The 13162-nt window shown below is 44.0% G+C and overlaps 1 protein-coding gene across 2 annotated transcripts in view; it reads left to right on the forward strand.

The window, feature by feature from the left end:
• LOC147668350 (E3 ubiquitin-protein ligase RNF14-like) overlaps positions 1 to 12789 on the forward strand; it is a 144119-nt gene extending 131330 nt beyond the window's left edge. For both annotated transcript variants that reach the window (XM_086948576.1, XM_086948577.1), the window contains exon 8: positions 8643 to 12789. In XM_086948576.1, the coding sequence (XP_086804702.1) occupies positions 8643 to 8649 (7 nt within the window). In that variant the 3' untranslated portion in view covers positions 8650 to 12789. The remainder of the gene's footprint in view (positions 1 to 8642) is intronic.
• The last annotated feature ends 373 nt before the right edge of the window (positions 12790 to 13162 follow it).

Below are 13162 nucleotides of genomic sequence, written 5' to 3' on the forward strand. Positions count from 1 at the left end.
TCGTTAAACTCGGCAGTGCGTAAACTGAGGTCCCCTCCACTGCCATGCCTGTATACCCGTCTGACGTCACACGCACTGCCGTCGACCCCGGAGTATATCTGTTGCGAGGGGCTCTAACTGGATACAGACGGGTGTGCACAATGTCAACGGGTTTGACTCAGTCTGTGACTGGCTGGTCTATAGTCATTCTCGCATCCTCTCTGCCAGGAGCTTTTTTTGTTGAGTGCCATCCGTTGTGCTGCTGGACTGAGACCCCTTGATAGGGTAGCGCCCTGGGCAGAAAGACTTTTGGCGCCCTTGCTGATGTGGGCTTCTTGACACAATAGTCATGATTTAGAGCGCTCGCCTGGCAACCACTGCCTCCTGTGCTGGCATAGATCCCTGGGCCCAAAGAAAGTTGGGGTCCTGCCTGCTGTTGATGACTAAAGTGAAGCGGTAGGGAGCCCCTTTTGTATTTACAGGTCAGCTTCTGTCTGATGACATCACAGCAGTGACTCGCCTGAATCACTCACAGCTCAGGTCCATGACAGTGGTTTTGTCTGGGTGGTGTGTGGTGAGAGGGAATGACAAAGCAGGCAGCTCTGTGCTCCTCTCTGAAGATTCGCGCCCTGGGCCTGGGCCCAGCTCGCCCATGCCAAAGCCGGCCTTGCCCCAGTACTGTGTGTTCAAACAGCATGGTAGAATACATGCGTGCAATGAATGTGGGCGCTCGCGCAAAGCGAGGGCAGTTCTTTGTTATGGCATCAACATTTGTATAGCGCCTTCTGTAACTAGTTTGGCACCTTAGCGCTCCTTAACCCAGGCGCTCATTTTGGTAGGGGTCTGTGGTGCCTGGTATGTTGTGTATGGTTTTAGGTAGCTAGTAATGCTTAAACAAGAAAATATGATGCAGTAGGCTGAGCGTGCCGACTCCAAGCGCTATGGATGGCGAGCACGTCACACGTCCCCACTCCCTCCCACCAGCCGGCAGTCACGAGCCTGGCCATGCACGTCCATTACTTTTCCTTTTCTGGAGCCATCTGCGCTGATTCTGAGGGTGGCTGGCGCTCCTTGCCCGAGATGCACAGACCTTTCTTTTTATACCCCTCTTCCCCGTATTCGTTTTGCTGCTTGTTTTCTGCCCCACACACACACACTCATCAGCCCCTTGAGTCCTAATGGGACGAACTTTCACCCGCTGAGCTATCTATCCAGCTCATACATAACACCCTGCTTCTGGGGCGCTGTTCCTCAAAGTGCACCCCGTCTTCCCCGCACAGAGAAATTCTTCGTCACACCCGAGAGGTGCCTGGAGAGCAGCTGTCATTGGTGCAGCAGGCGCAGTGGCACCGGGATACAAAGCCCCGAGGGGGGTACTGGACCTCCATAGTTGCTGTTTTCATTAACCCAACAACAGCCAATGGGTCAATTTTCATTGCTTGCACCGGGGCCCATGGCATCCTCGCTCCGCGACTGTCGAGGGCGCTACACCCAACATGGCGGCCCAGGGCAAGGCATGGCTGCTGATTCTGGTGTCCCCCGGTCAAGAGTCTTTTAGTCAGGGCTGCTCTTTAGGTACAAAATGGTTATCTTTTTCAGTGTAGCTGACTGTTTACCCTTCCCATTGATTCCTATGGGCCAAAAGGCCCATAGGAATGAATGGGAAGGCATTCACATTTTGCGAATTTCAAATTACGAATTCGCAATTAAAAAATGATCATGCATTGCATTTAAGAAATCTGAAATTGCGATTTCTTAAATGCAATCGCAATTTTAGAAATCGCAACATGGTTGCGATTCCTAAAATTGCGAAATGCATGATGCATTCCAAATTAGTCAATTGCATTCGCAAACGGCCGAAAATTGCGATTCGCACCGTTTGCGAATGCAATTGACTTTGATGCATGTGGGCATTAGCCTTTAGCAGCCTACACCATTTCACCTTTCTGATGCCATGTATAGAAAAGTATATCTTCCAAATGGCCCCATGCGTGACGTTTCTGCCAATCCTAGTTTTTTTTAGCCAAGAGCATACTGCAATGTCAGAGCTGTAATATAAACTTCAACAGTGGGTAAGTCTGGAATCAGCAAAACTTGCACATAAAGTAAGGTCACTTCTCCAAAGGCGAAACCGTTGCATTGTAAATGCTTGTTTAAGATGTCCTCCATTTTAGCGCCTCCACATTTCTTACCGTTGCAGGAGAACCAAAAATTGAATGGGAGTTATGGTACCCAATGTTTTTGGCATATGTGGAGGTATTGGAAGAAGATGGTTGTTCCCAAAAGAGGAAACTAGATCTTTTGAGGCATTGTTTAGGTGGACAGGGAATAAAAGAATTTACGAACTTGCCTCCAATAGAAGGATCGGAGGAGACTGATGTATTTGAAATTGCTGTAAAACAACTGTCTTTACGCTTTGGCAAGAAAATCAATACTGTAATGGAAAGATTCAAGTTTTACTCACGAGCTCAGAAAGATGATGAGTCTATTGAAAATTACGTCTCAGCATTACGTGCTTTAGCGGGTTCATGCGCTTTTGACACTATCAACTATGAACAAGTTCTACGAGACCAAATCATGATGAAAACAAAGAGTAAAAAAAATACAAGAGAGACTATGGTTGGGTACTGAATCTTCTCTGAGTGCCGTAGTTAACATAGCTAAGGGTATTGAACAATCTGAGAAATTTGTTAATGAGATTAGAGGTCAATCTCAAACTGTTTCTGTGAACATTCAGGATTCCACTTCTGAAGTATCTGTGGTTAAGAATCAGTCCTATCTTAAGAAACCTTTGCATCCCTTTAAAAAAGAGGTGGAGGACCAAGCGGTCGCTGGTCGTACGCTTCAGGGTATCCCGTTTTTGCCACGCAGTCATAGGCCTCCCAATCTCTACGCTTCCCAGATCACCAGTACCGTTCTAGACGTGTGGGACAAGGTGGCTGTCCGGCGGGACCTTACCTCCTTTCCCTCCCCCATGACACCAATTTTTGATAACCCCGATTTCTCACCGGGTCTTGACCCTCGGGCCTATGTGAGGTGGCGGAAGACGCAATGTAAAGACGTGGGTCACATGTTCGACCTGAAGGGCATTCTCTCCTTCCAGAAAGTAAAAGACGATTATGGCATTCCCGAAATGGATCGTTTGCCCTATTTGCAGGTCCGCCACTGGGTTCTCCACCCGTCCATGCGGCCCGGCGCGCAGCGTCCCCTCACCCCCTACGAGCGGTGGCTGTTGACTCGCACATCCGACAAAAAGTTAATATCAGACCTATTCCAGCACTTACTCCTCACCAACATTTACACATACAATGCAGGGCAGGCCAGGTGGGAGAGAGATCTGGGGAGACAGCTCACACGCAAGGAATGGGAGGGGGTTTACTACAGGGCCCGCCACTCCGCTCACCACACGGGTCTCACTGAAACCCTGACCAAGGTCGCCACTTACTGGTACCACACACCTGATCGGCTGCATCAGTGGGACCCCCGTGTGAGTGACCGATGCTGGAGGGGGTGTGGGGAAGTGGGTACGCTGGACCACCTGCTCTGGAGTTGTGATCGCCTGCAGCAGTACTGGACCTCGATACTGGACCTGGTGGATTCCCATCTAGACACCCAGCTGCCCAGGCTTCCGGCATATGTCCTATTGGGCCTCCCTAACGCACTGATGTACCCTCTTAAATCCTGGAGAGGGAGGCTCATTGCGATTGCGCTAGGGGCGGCTGTGCAGAATGTTGTGGCGCACTGGAGGGATGTCCAGCCGCCACTACAGTTGGGTTGGCTACATAGGCTGTGGGCGATACTGGGGATGGAGAAGCTGTCACTGGCGGGGGCGGGGAGGGCGGAGGAGTTTGCAGCACTTTGGCGGCCGTTTCTGTCCCTACTCACGGGGGAGTTCCGGGAGCTGAGCTGTCCCCGCTATTTGCGGCTGTTGCGCCTGGCGGACACTCCGCTCCCTGAGCCCAAGACGCGGTCACGCAGGCGCCAGGCGCCGGAGAGCCGCACAAACAATGGTATCCAATGAGGCGATGTTCCCATATTCTAACAGTCTCTGCGTAGCGGACAAGGAGTGGGGTGGTTGTGGGCGGGGGGGGGAAGGTTGGGGTTTGTTTTTCCTTCGCTTTTCCCCTGTTATTCGTGTAGGCTTGTCCTCGATTGTCAGAATTGCTTACATATGCATCTCAACTCTTCTAACGCGGCCGGCCCAGCTGGGTTGTAGGCGGCTTGCTGTGTTAATTGTTTTAGGTAGACACGGCTATTGGCCGTCCTCACGCTCTTACACTGTGCATGGCCTCCGCGTACTCCGATAATTGAACTTAGGTAGTGAGATGTTGCGTGTCTTTTCTCAATGCTGCACAATAAAAAGATTTAATACTAAAAAAGAGGTGGAAATGAAAGAAAACAAGTGGGGAAAAAAAGAATTTACCTCTTATGAAAATAAATTTGCTGGGAAACGTAATTTCATAATATGTTATAGATGTGGTAGTTTTGACCATGTTGGAAACTTTAGAAATTGTCCAGCATTAAATAAAATTTGTATAAAATGCAAGAGGGTAGGCCATTTTGGGAAAATGTGTAGATCTAATCCAAAAGTCAATTGCGTAACATCAGGTGAAGAAGGAATGTGTGAACAATTCAGTGAATTCAACTGCATTTCTTGTGTTGGATGTAGTGACACCAAGAGTTTTCCATCTTGTTTGATATCTATTAATGGTGAAGATATTCAAATGATGGTTGATTCTTGTGCTTGGTACACTATAATTGGGAAAGAAGTTTTTATGAAATTAAAGGGGGACAAAGAATTATTGTCTCCTGATATTAGACCTGCTGGTTATACTGAAAAAAAATTGATTTGGAAGGTTTTTTTGGGCAGATTTAAATTTTCAAGGTAGAAGAACCAGAGGCAAGGTATATGTAGCTACTAAAGGTGTGTCAATTTTAGGTTGGCCTCATCAGAAGGAAATGGGGATGAAACTTGGTCCTAATGCCTCACCTTCTGTCTATGTTGTATCTGATTCCAATGAACAATTTGTTGCTAGTATTAAGGCGACGTTTCCAAAAGTTTTTGAGGAGAGTCTTGGTGAATTTATTGACTTCAAACATAAAATTATTCTCAAAAGTACTGCTATTCCGGTGAGACACAGAGTACGCAATGTACCTCTTGCTTATCGTGATAAATTGAAGAATATGTTGGGAGAGTTAGTACATGGTAAGGTAATCGAACCCATTGAATCTTCACCGTGGGTTTCTCCGGTTGTCCTTTCTCTTAAACCTAATGGGAATCTTTGGTTATGTGTTGACCTCCGCAGTCTTAACAAAGAGATTTGGACTGATAGACATCCTTTACCTAATATACACAAATTAATCTCAACACTATCTGGGGCTTGTGTTTTTTCAACATTGGATTTGGCTAGTGCCTATCATCAGGTTGTGCTACATGAGGATTCAAAATGTTTAACAGCATTCATAACACCAGAGGGCATGTACCAATTTTTAAGAATGCCTTTTGGTTTAGCTAGCACAGCATCTGTATTCCAAAGATTGATGAAGGAAGTTTTGGAAGGTTGTTCTGGTGCGATAGCCTTTCAGGACGACATACTAATCTACAGCAAAGATTCTGTGGAACATGATAACAACTTGATGAAAGTTTTGCAGAGTATACAGAATAAAGGGTTGACTCTTAAATATTCTAAATGCAAATTTAGACAAGGAAAGGTTGAATACTTGGGACATGAAATATCTAGCCTGGGCATCAAACCTAAGCTTAACCACGTTAAAAGTATTGCTGAAGCACCTGCTCCTACAAACAAAGAACAGTTATACTCATTTTTAGGTCTTACTGAGTTCTATAGCAAATTTATCCAGAACTATGCTTCAAAGGTATTTCATCTTAGATTGTTGTTAAAGAAAAATGCAAAATTTGACTGGAGTAAAGATCAACAAATTGAGTTTGAGATTCTTAAGAAGGAGATTTGCTCAGCACCGTTTTTGAAACCATTTGTGGTTGGACAGGAATGTGTAGTAGCTGTTGATGCGAGTGGGACTGGTTTGGGGGCAGTTTTGATGCAGAGAAATAATGGAATTGAACATATCATTTCATATGCCTCAAGATCATTGCGTGGTGCTGAATGCAGTTATTCCACTATAGAGCGAGAACTATTGGCATGTACTTGGGCTGCACAGTATTTCAGACAATTCTTGTTGGGAACGAAATTTTGTTTAAGGACGGACCATAAACCGTTGATTAACATGTTAGATGCAGGTGGTGGAAGAACTTTGACTGCACGTTTGGCTAGATTGGCTGCTAAGTTACAAGAATTTCAATATAGTGTTGAGTATATTCCTGGCCGTATGAATGTCCACGCTGACTGTATGTCTCGGTTACCTCTACCCATTGATGCGGATTCTAATGATTCTGGGGAAGAGTGTGTTGACGTTGCATATACCTTTCAAGATGTCAACGGAATTGTTTTTTCTGGAGTTATTTCAGAGGATGGTTGGAGAAAAGCTATGGGTGAGGATAATGTTTTGTGTAGAGTGCTTGAATTTTTACGTGTTGGATGGCCAGAAGAGAGGAAGTTGAATGGTGAGTTGAGTTCATTTTTTATGGTGAAGGATGAACTTAAGTCTTCACAAGATATTGTTACCAGAGGTGACAAAATTGTTCCTCCATTTGGTGTTAGAGAAAAATGAATGACCATTGCTCATGAGGGACACTTAGGTATGTCTTGTACTAAGAAGTGTTTAAGAGAATTCTACTGGTGGCCAAGCATTGACATTATTGTAGACAAATGGGTTAGAGACTGTATTCCTTGTTCCAAAAGTGATAAATCTGTCAAACCTTTGTCTACTTCCACATCTCCTATTGAGTTTGTTGATGGACCTTGGAAGAAACTGGGGATTGATATCATTGGCCTTTTGTGTTTGCCTTCTTCTAAGGAAGTTTTTGCTTTGGTTTTAATAGACTATTTTTCTAAATGGCCAGAGGTTAAAGTTGTAGAGAAAATTACTTCTTCACAAGTAATAGAATTTCTTGATAATGTTTTTTCCCGTGAGGGTTTACCTTCAGAGTTGGTTTCGGATAATGGTACCCAATTTACAAGTAAGGAGATGGAACTGTTTTTAAAGACTTACGGTATTGTGCACAAAAGGGTCTCTAATTATAACCCACAGGTGAATGGTCAGGTTGAGCGCTTCAACCGAGTTATCAAAGAATCTATTCAACTGGCTGTGAAAAGTAATATTGATTGGCGGAAAGCTTTGCGAGCTACTTTGCTTACTTATCGCACTTCCCCGAGTGCTGTTACTGGTTATTCTCCTTTTGAAATGTTGAGAGGCCGGAAACCTGAGGTGAAACTTCTGCCTTGGTGGTTGAGAGGAAGGTATTCACAGGATGATGGTGTGGATTTTGCTCAAGCAAGAGAACGTGTACGAAACTATCAAGGGAAAATGAATAAGTATAAATTTGTGCATCAAGGGCAGGATCAGAGAGTTCAAATTGGTGATTTGGTGAGAGTGAAATTTGGAGGGACTTATAATAGGAAAGGATTTAAATGGTCTGATCCTATTGAGGTGATTGAAGTTTTTTCTAAAGCTGTGAGGGTAAAAGATGGTAAAGTTTGGAATTTCAGACGTGTTTCTTTGTTCAAGAATAGGTCTCTTGTTGGGAAACCTCAATTGCCTGCTGTGCATTCTAAAGAAATAATTCATGAGGATTCTCAGAATTTCTTTGACAGTTTCTATTTTCCTGAACCTTCTTCAGATGGTGGTCAAGTTCCTGGTTCTGTTTCAGGTGGCCAAATTGAGAACGGTTCTGAGCAAACTTCTTCTCCTGTTGTGGGACAGAATAGTATGATTGGGGAAATAAATGGGAGTTGCTGATAGTACCTCTAAAGATGCATACCAATTCGTGTGTGAACCTAGGAGGAGTTGTCGTACTAGGAATGCTCCGTTAAAAATGAAAGATTTTGTGAAATATTGATGAATTTTATGGTTTTTTGTTGTTTTTTTTGTTTTTAATGGGGGGAGGTGTGTTGTATTCATTGGGTTTCCTTTTCACTTGTTTATCTTGGGCTTGTATTCTATGTTCTATATTCTTGTTGGGGATTCTATGGATGGGCGGTTGGGAGCGAGTGCGTGAAGATACTGTAGCATGGTGGTTGTACAAGCTGTTCTTCTACTGTACTTGGAATAAACTAAGGAAAACATCTCACACTTCCATTTTGAGTTACTTCAGCTGGGTGTCGTAGGCGTAGGAGAGGATGTTGAGGCCGTGCCGTCGTGGGCGAGTGGTGCCATGTAGACGTTGAACAAAGTTTGGCTGAGGGATGAGCCTTGGGGTATGCCGCAGATGATCTTGGTGGCTTCGTAACAGAAGGGGGGAAGCGGATGCTCTGTGTTGGCGTGTTGGTATGGCGATTAGAAACATCCCTAAGCGGTGTTAGAGTATATTGTGTTGATTTGTTTAGGGGTGGGCTAGGTATGACGCTTAAGGATTTCTAAGCAGGTGTAATTTTGGAAGGCTTGTCTTTATTTGTCAGTAATGCATTTTATCCGCCTAAAGCATGTTGATGGATTCCTCACCTTATTCCCCAAAAATAAAATAGACTATGGAACTATGAATTCTTTTACTAATTAGTACCGTTTTATCTCATATCTTTTTATAGGCCATGATTGAATGCGAAAAAACAATGACGCCCTACAGAAAGAGGGAAAAAATCCAAGCCAGAGGGTTAAGAGGCTAACACGTCTCGCAAAGAAGAAGGAGTTGGCACACCAGCTTCATACATTCCTCATATAGCCCTTCTAATTACAATATTTCAAGTAGGGTTCTCACTCTGTTCGCTTTTGGGGTGAATGAAAAAAGAGCTTCTAAGGAGTCGAGAAATTCGCACATGGACCTTATGCACTTTTGATCCAAATGTGTAACTCAGATTTGTAACGTGACTTATTTTGAAAAAATATTAGACCACTGACAAGAGATTCACAAAAAGCATTCTGCTACATGTTACTGATTAGAAGTTTACAAAGAGATTAATGAAAGAGAAAAAACTACAAAAGTATCCATACTGTATACTTCACTCTTGTACTCCACCAGCTCATACCCTGAGATATGGAATTAATTGTTTGTTATGCTTTCATTGAAGAAATAAGGTAGCAATTAATTGAAAGCATTTAATGTTTTTTCTATCCTTCAAATGTAAATTCGTTTTTAGATCTTTTTGATGAAAGTACTTCCCTGTTCTGGGCTTGTAATAAGTAAGAGTATCAGAATTCAAGAGACTAGTTTCTCTTGCAAGTGGCTTAGGAGCTCCAGCGAACACTATTCACCTACTAGCACTTATTTATTAATTTTAAAGCTCTGTGGGTGATAGTGTATGATCTGATTGCAGGTTTGTCATTATTTAATATTTTGCAGTCTGCTCTAGTAGAAAATACTAGCCATTAAATGAAAGCTGTCTGTACCTTCAGGCAACAAAGAGACATAACTTCAAATGAAATATTTTATATAAGAATTCTAATCATGCTGTAAACCTACCTTAGTGATGTTAGAAAAGATGTGTACATGAAACCATGTTGTCAAATCATGTACATTCAACTCCTAGAGAATATTTTATTCATATGTCTCTCGTTTGTTGTATCATCACTCAGTTCTAAAGCTACAGTGCTAAATATGAAATATTGCAATTGTATGAATATGGATTTCGGTCAGTCAACCGCAAGAGCTCACCCAAGCCATCTGCTTGCAAACTTCTAAAGATAGATTGCTTCTGACAAGGTTTACACTTGTATTGGGAATTAAGGGAACACTGCAAGGGAATACAATTAAGAGGGGAACATTCTGATTGCCTTGCGACATTCTAACTGCATTGATTCATTTTGCTAGAGTTACAACCCCACATCTTTTTATATTTATTAGTTACATTGTCTCATGATATCTTCCGCATATATTCTTAACTCAACTTCCAGGACTGTGCATTTATTAAAGAGAGCAATCTGAAATAGACTGTAAAATACTTCTAAAATCAATATTTATATAATAAATTTGATTGTATGTTATCAAATTGTATTTATTATTTTTACCATGATCTGTAAATTATATTGTTTATATGAAAGTAAAATTATTTACTACTGAAAAAAAGTTGTGGGTGAGTATGAATTAACTTACTGATGATGCTCAGTACATTTGTGACTCTGTTAGTATGTGGGGCAGTTAGCACTGCTGCGAAGAATACTGGTGGTTACTAGCCTGTGACTAATTTGAGCCTCTGTGTTAATTACTACCCTCCCTTGTGGAAATAAGTGTATTTAGACTGCAATGACAACTTCTGGGTACTAGTACATTGATGCTGTGAAACTCTGTAAGCTGCTTAGTTACAATACCTTTCAACGCCCACTGTATCTATTGGTTCTGCATGGCCACCAGTAGGAGTATGTTGGACTTGGCCCTTTTTGCAGATTCACCCCTAAACTTTTTGCATTTCTCCCAGCCTTTTTCTCTGTGTAGTGTTAGTGGTTTTAGGCCGCTGGGCACTTTAGCCCTGTGGTCCAGTGTAAAGTGCGTGCGCTCTCTGTTACATTTAGTTGGAGTGAGAGGGCCTGCCCTCCCTTAGGAATGCATGGGGGATTCCCTGCTCAGTGTGTGTCAGTGGTAATTCTGTTATGAGAGTAGCAGTATCGTAAAGTCTGGTATGTATGAAATTGTGAGAATAAATGTTGCGCAATGGTGTGCACAGATTTATTATGACTATGTGAGAAATGCCGCTTTTAGAAGTTGGTATTTCTGTGTGCTATGTGTCCGCCAGCCTGATGTGAATTGCATGTCTGGTTTTGGAGGGACAGGGCAGGCTGAGCCAGACGTGGGTTGAATAGAGAGATCTGCAGTTGGAGTATGGGGAGGGGTGACCCTTTAATCTGAGCAGGGCTGTGCCTGGCAAGGTAAATGATGGCTCCACCTCCCACTGTGCTGCTGATGGCAGACCCCTCTTCCTCAAAGGCAGGATGCAGCCTTGTAAACAAAGTGCTCCAAGACCACACCGAACTGGTTCTGGCTGGGTTCAGTGACTTGTGACTTTTGAGAGCAAAGTCTTTTCGTGATAAAACTAAAGGGGCTGTGACTCCATGAAATTGTTCAGTTCCATGGTTCTCTTCTAGGATGATGTGCTGTTCCTGATCCTGCTGGGGCATGCTTCTGCTGGGGTCCAGGAGGAACTGCCATGAGGGCTTGCCTCCCTGGGCCCAGCATTGCCCCTTTCATTGCTGAGGAATTTTGCTTTTGGAGCTATGGCTCCCTGCGCCCTGTGAGCGATATATTTTAATTCTTTCCTGGAGGAAGAACGTGTTACTTCTGGATGCCAAGATGAACCTCTGTCCGTGTAACTAGAGGGAAAGGACTTTGAAACTTACATCCATCTTGCTGAAGCAACTACCCAAGGGCCTGATTTGAGCTTGCCTCCTGCTGAAGTCTTAGGGACATTAGACTTCACCCATCAGCGATCCGGATTCCTATTTGAGGGGAATTTTCCTCGCAGGTGAGGCCTCTGTTGAGAATTCCAGAGCCTCTGGTTCTACTGCGGGGAACGCGGGCTGAAAGTCATTATTATCACTATTGTGGGCCGCCGCAGCTGAGTAGCTGTTGCCGCTGACAGCCCGCATTTGCCTGTGTTACCAAAGTCATCGTTATCGCTAATGTGGGCCGCCGCAGCTGAGGTGCTGTTGCCGCTGAGAGCCCGCATTTGCCTGTGTGACCAAAGTCATCGTTAACGCTAATGTGGGCTGCTGCAGCTGGGGAGCTGTGGCGCTGAGTGCCCGCATTTGACTTCCTACGAGAATCATCGCTATCGTGGGCCGCTGCAGCTGGGGAGCTGTGGCCGCTGAGTGACCGCATTTGCTGTCCTACGAGAATCATCACTACCACTATTGTGGGCCGCTGCAGCTGAGGAGCTGTGCCTCTGAGTGCCAGCATTTGCCATCCTGCGAGAATCATCGCTATAGCTATTGTGGGCCGCTTCAGGTGAGTAGCTGTGGCCATTGAGTGCCCGCGATTGCCGTCCTACGAGAATCATCGATATCGCTATTGTGCGCTGTTGCAGCCGAGGAGCTGTGCCACTGAGTGCCCGCCTTTAAGCCCTGTACTCTCACAAATGTGCAGCACTTAGTGCCAGCTGCAACGTTTAGGTCTGTGCAATTGCGCACATGGATTCTGCTCGTTGGCAGCCGCCCTGACACTTTGGACATAGGGCATTTTGGGCTCCTTTGAGAAGGCCAGTTGGCCAGGGTGGACTGTTAGGTTTGTAGGGCGCCAGGCCCTAATGTGATGGATGTGGTGCTAGGAAATGTGATTTATGTAGTATGATTTACACACCCTGTTTTATGCCTCTAAATGTGGTTTTATGATTATGATGTTTTGCATACTGTATTTATATTTGAGGTATCTTCTACTGTGGTTTATGCTAGTGAGATTATTTCCTAATGTGAGTTATGCTTAGTAGGTTATGGTCTAATACGTTTAGGCTTATGAGGTTGGCGCAGGATATATTTCATGCCTAATGCGATACTGTGCATAATAAGATTTATGTTACAGGATGAATCTGAGTCCAGTGTTTTCCAGTAATTATTGGTTGTGTTCTATGCTTATTAAATGTTCTCCATTTACTATATTTACTAAATGATGGTTCTGACAGTGGTCCAAGTGGCCCGGTCATGTGTATATAAGCCCCTGTAAATATTTCCCAGTGCCAGTTGGCACAGTGTATATTGTGATTACTATTCTAATGTGTTTTATGATAATATAAAGACTATTTTTGATATTAACTTGTGTGGAGTTCGTTTTGTGGTGTGCCTAGTATGTTGTTGCTGTGTGGGTTGCGCAAATGCTTTACACATGGCATCCGGGATAAGCCTGACTGATCGTGCCAAGCTACCAAGGGAGTGAGCACTAGAGTGGTGGTTTCTGCCTGGCTAAAGGGCAAGCCCTAGCCAACCAGAAATCCCATTTCTAAAAGAGTAGAACATCCGGATTCCATCTACATGGCCCTAAGAAACCAATAAAGTGCGTACAATTACATGTATGAGTATATCTGCCCAAATTGCACTAGCTATGTGGGTACATTAATTTCCAAACATTGGCAAATGCTAAACGTTAGCTGGTCCACAAACACATTTGTGAAAAAGCTAGGCTGAAAAA

Source organism: Lissotriton vulgaris, unplaced genomic scaffold, assembly GCF_964263255.1.
Source record: "Lissotriton vulgaris unplaced genomic scaffold, aLisVul1.2 SCAFFOLD_2240, whole genome shotgun sequence".
Lineage (NCBI taxonomy): Eukaryota > Metazoa > Chordata > Amphibia > Caudata > Salamandridae > Lissotriton > Lissotriton vulgaris.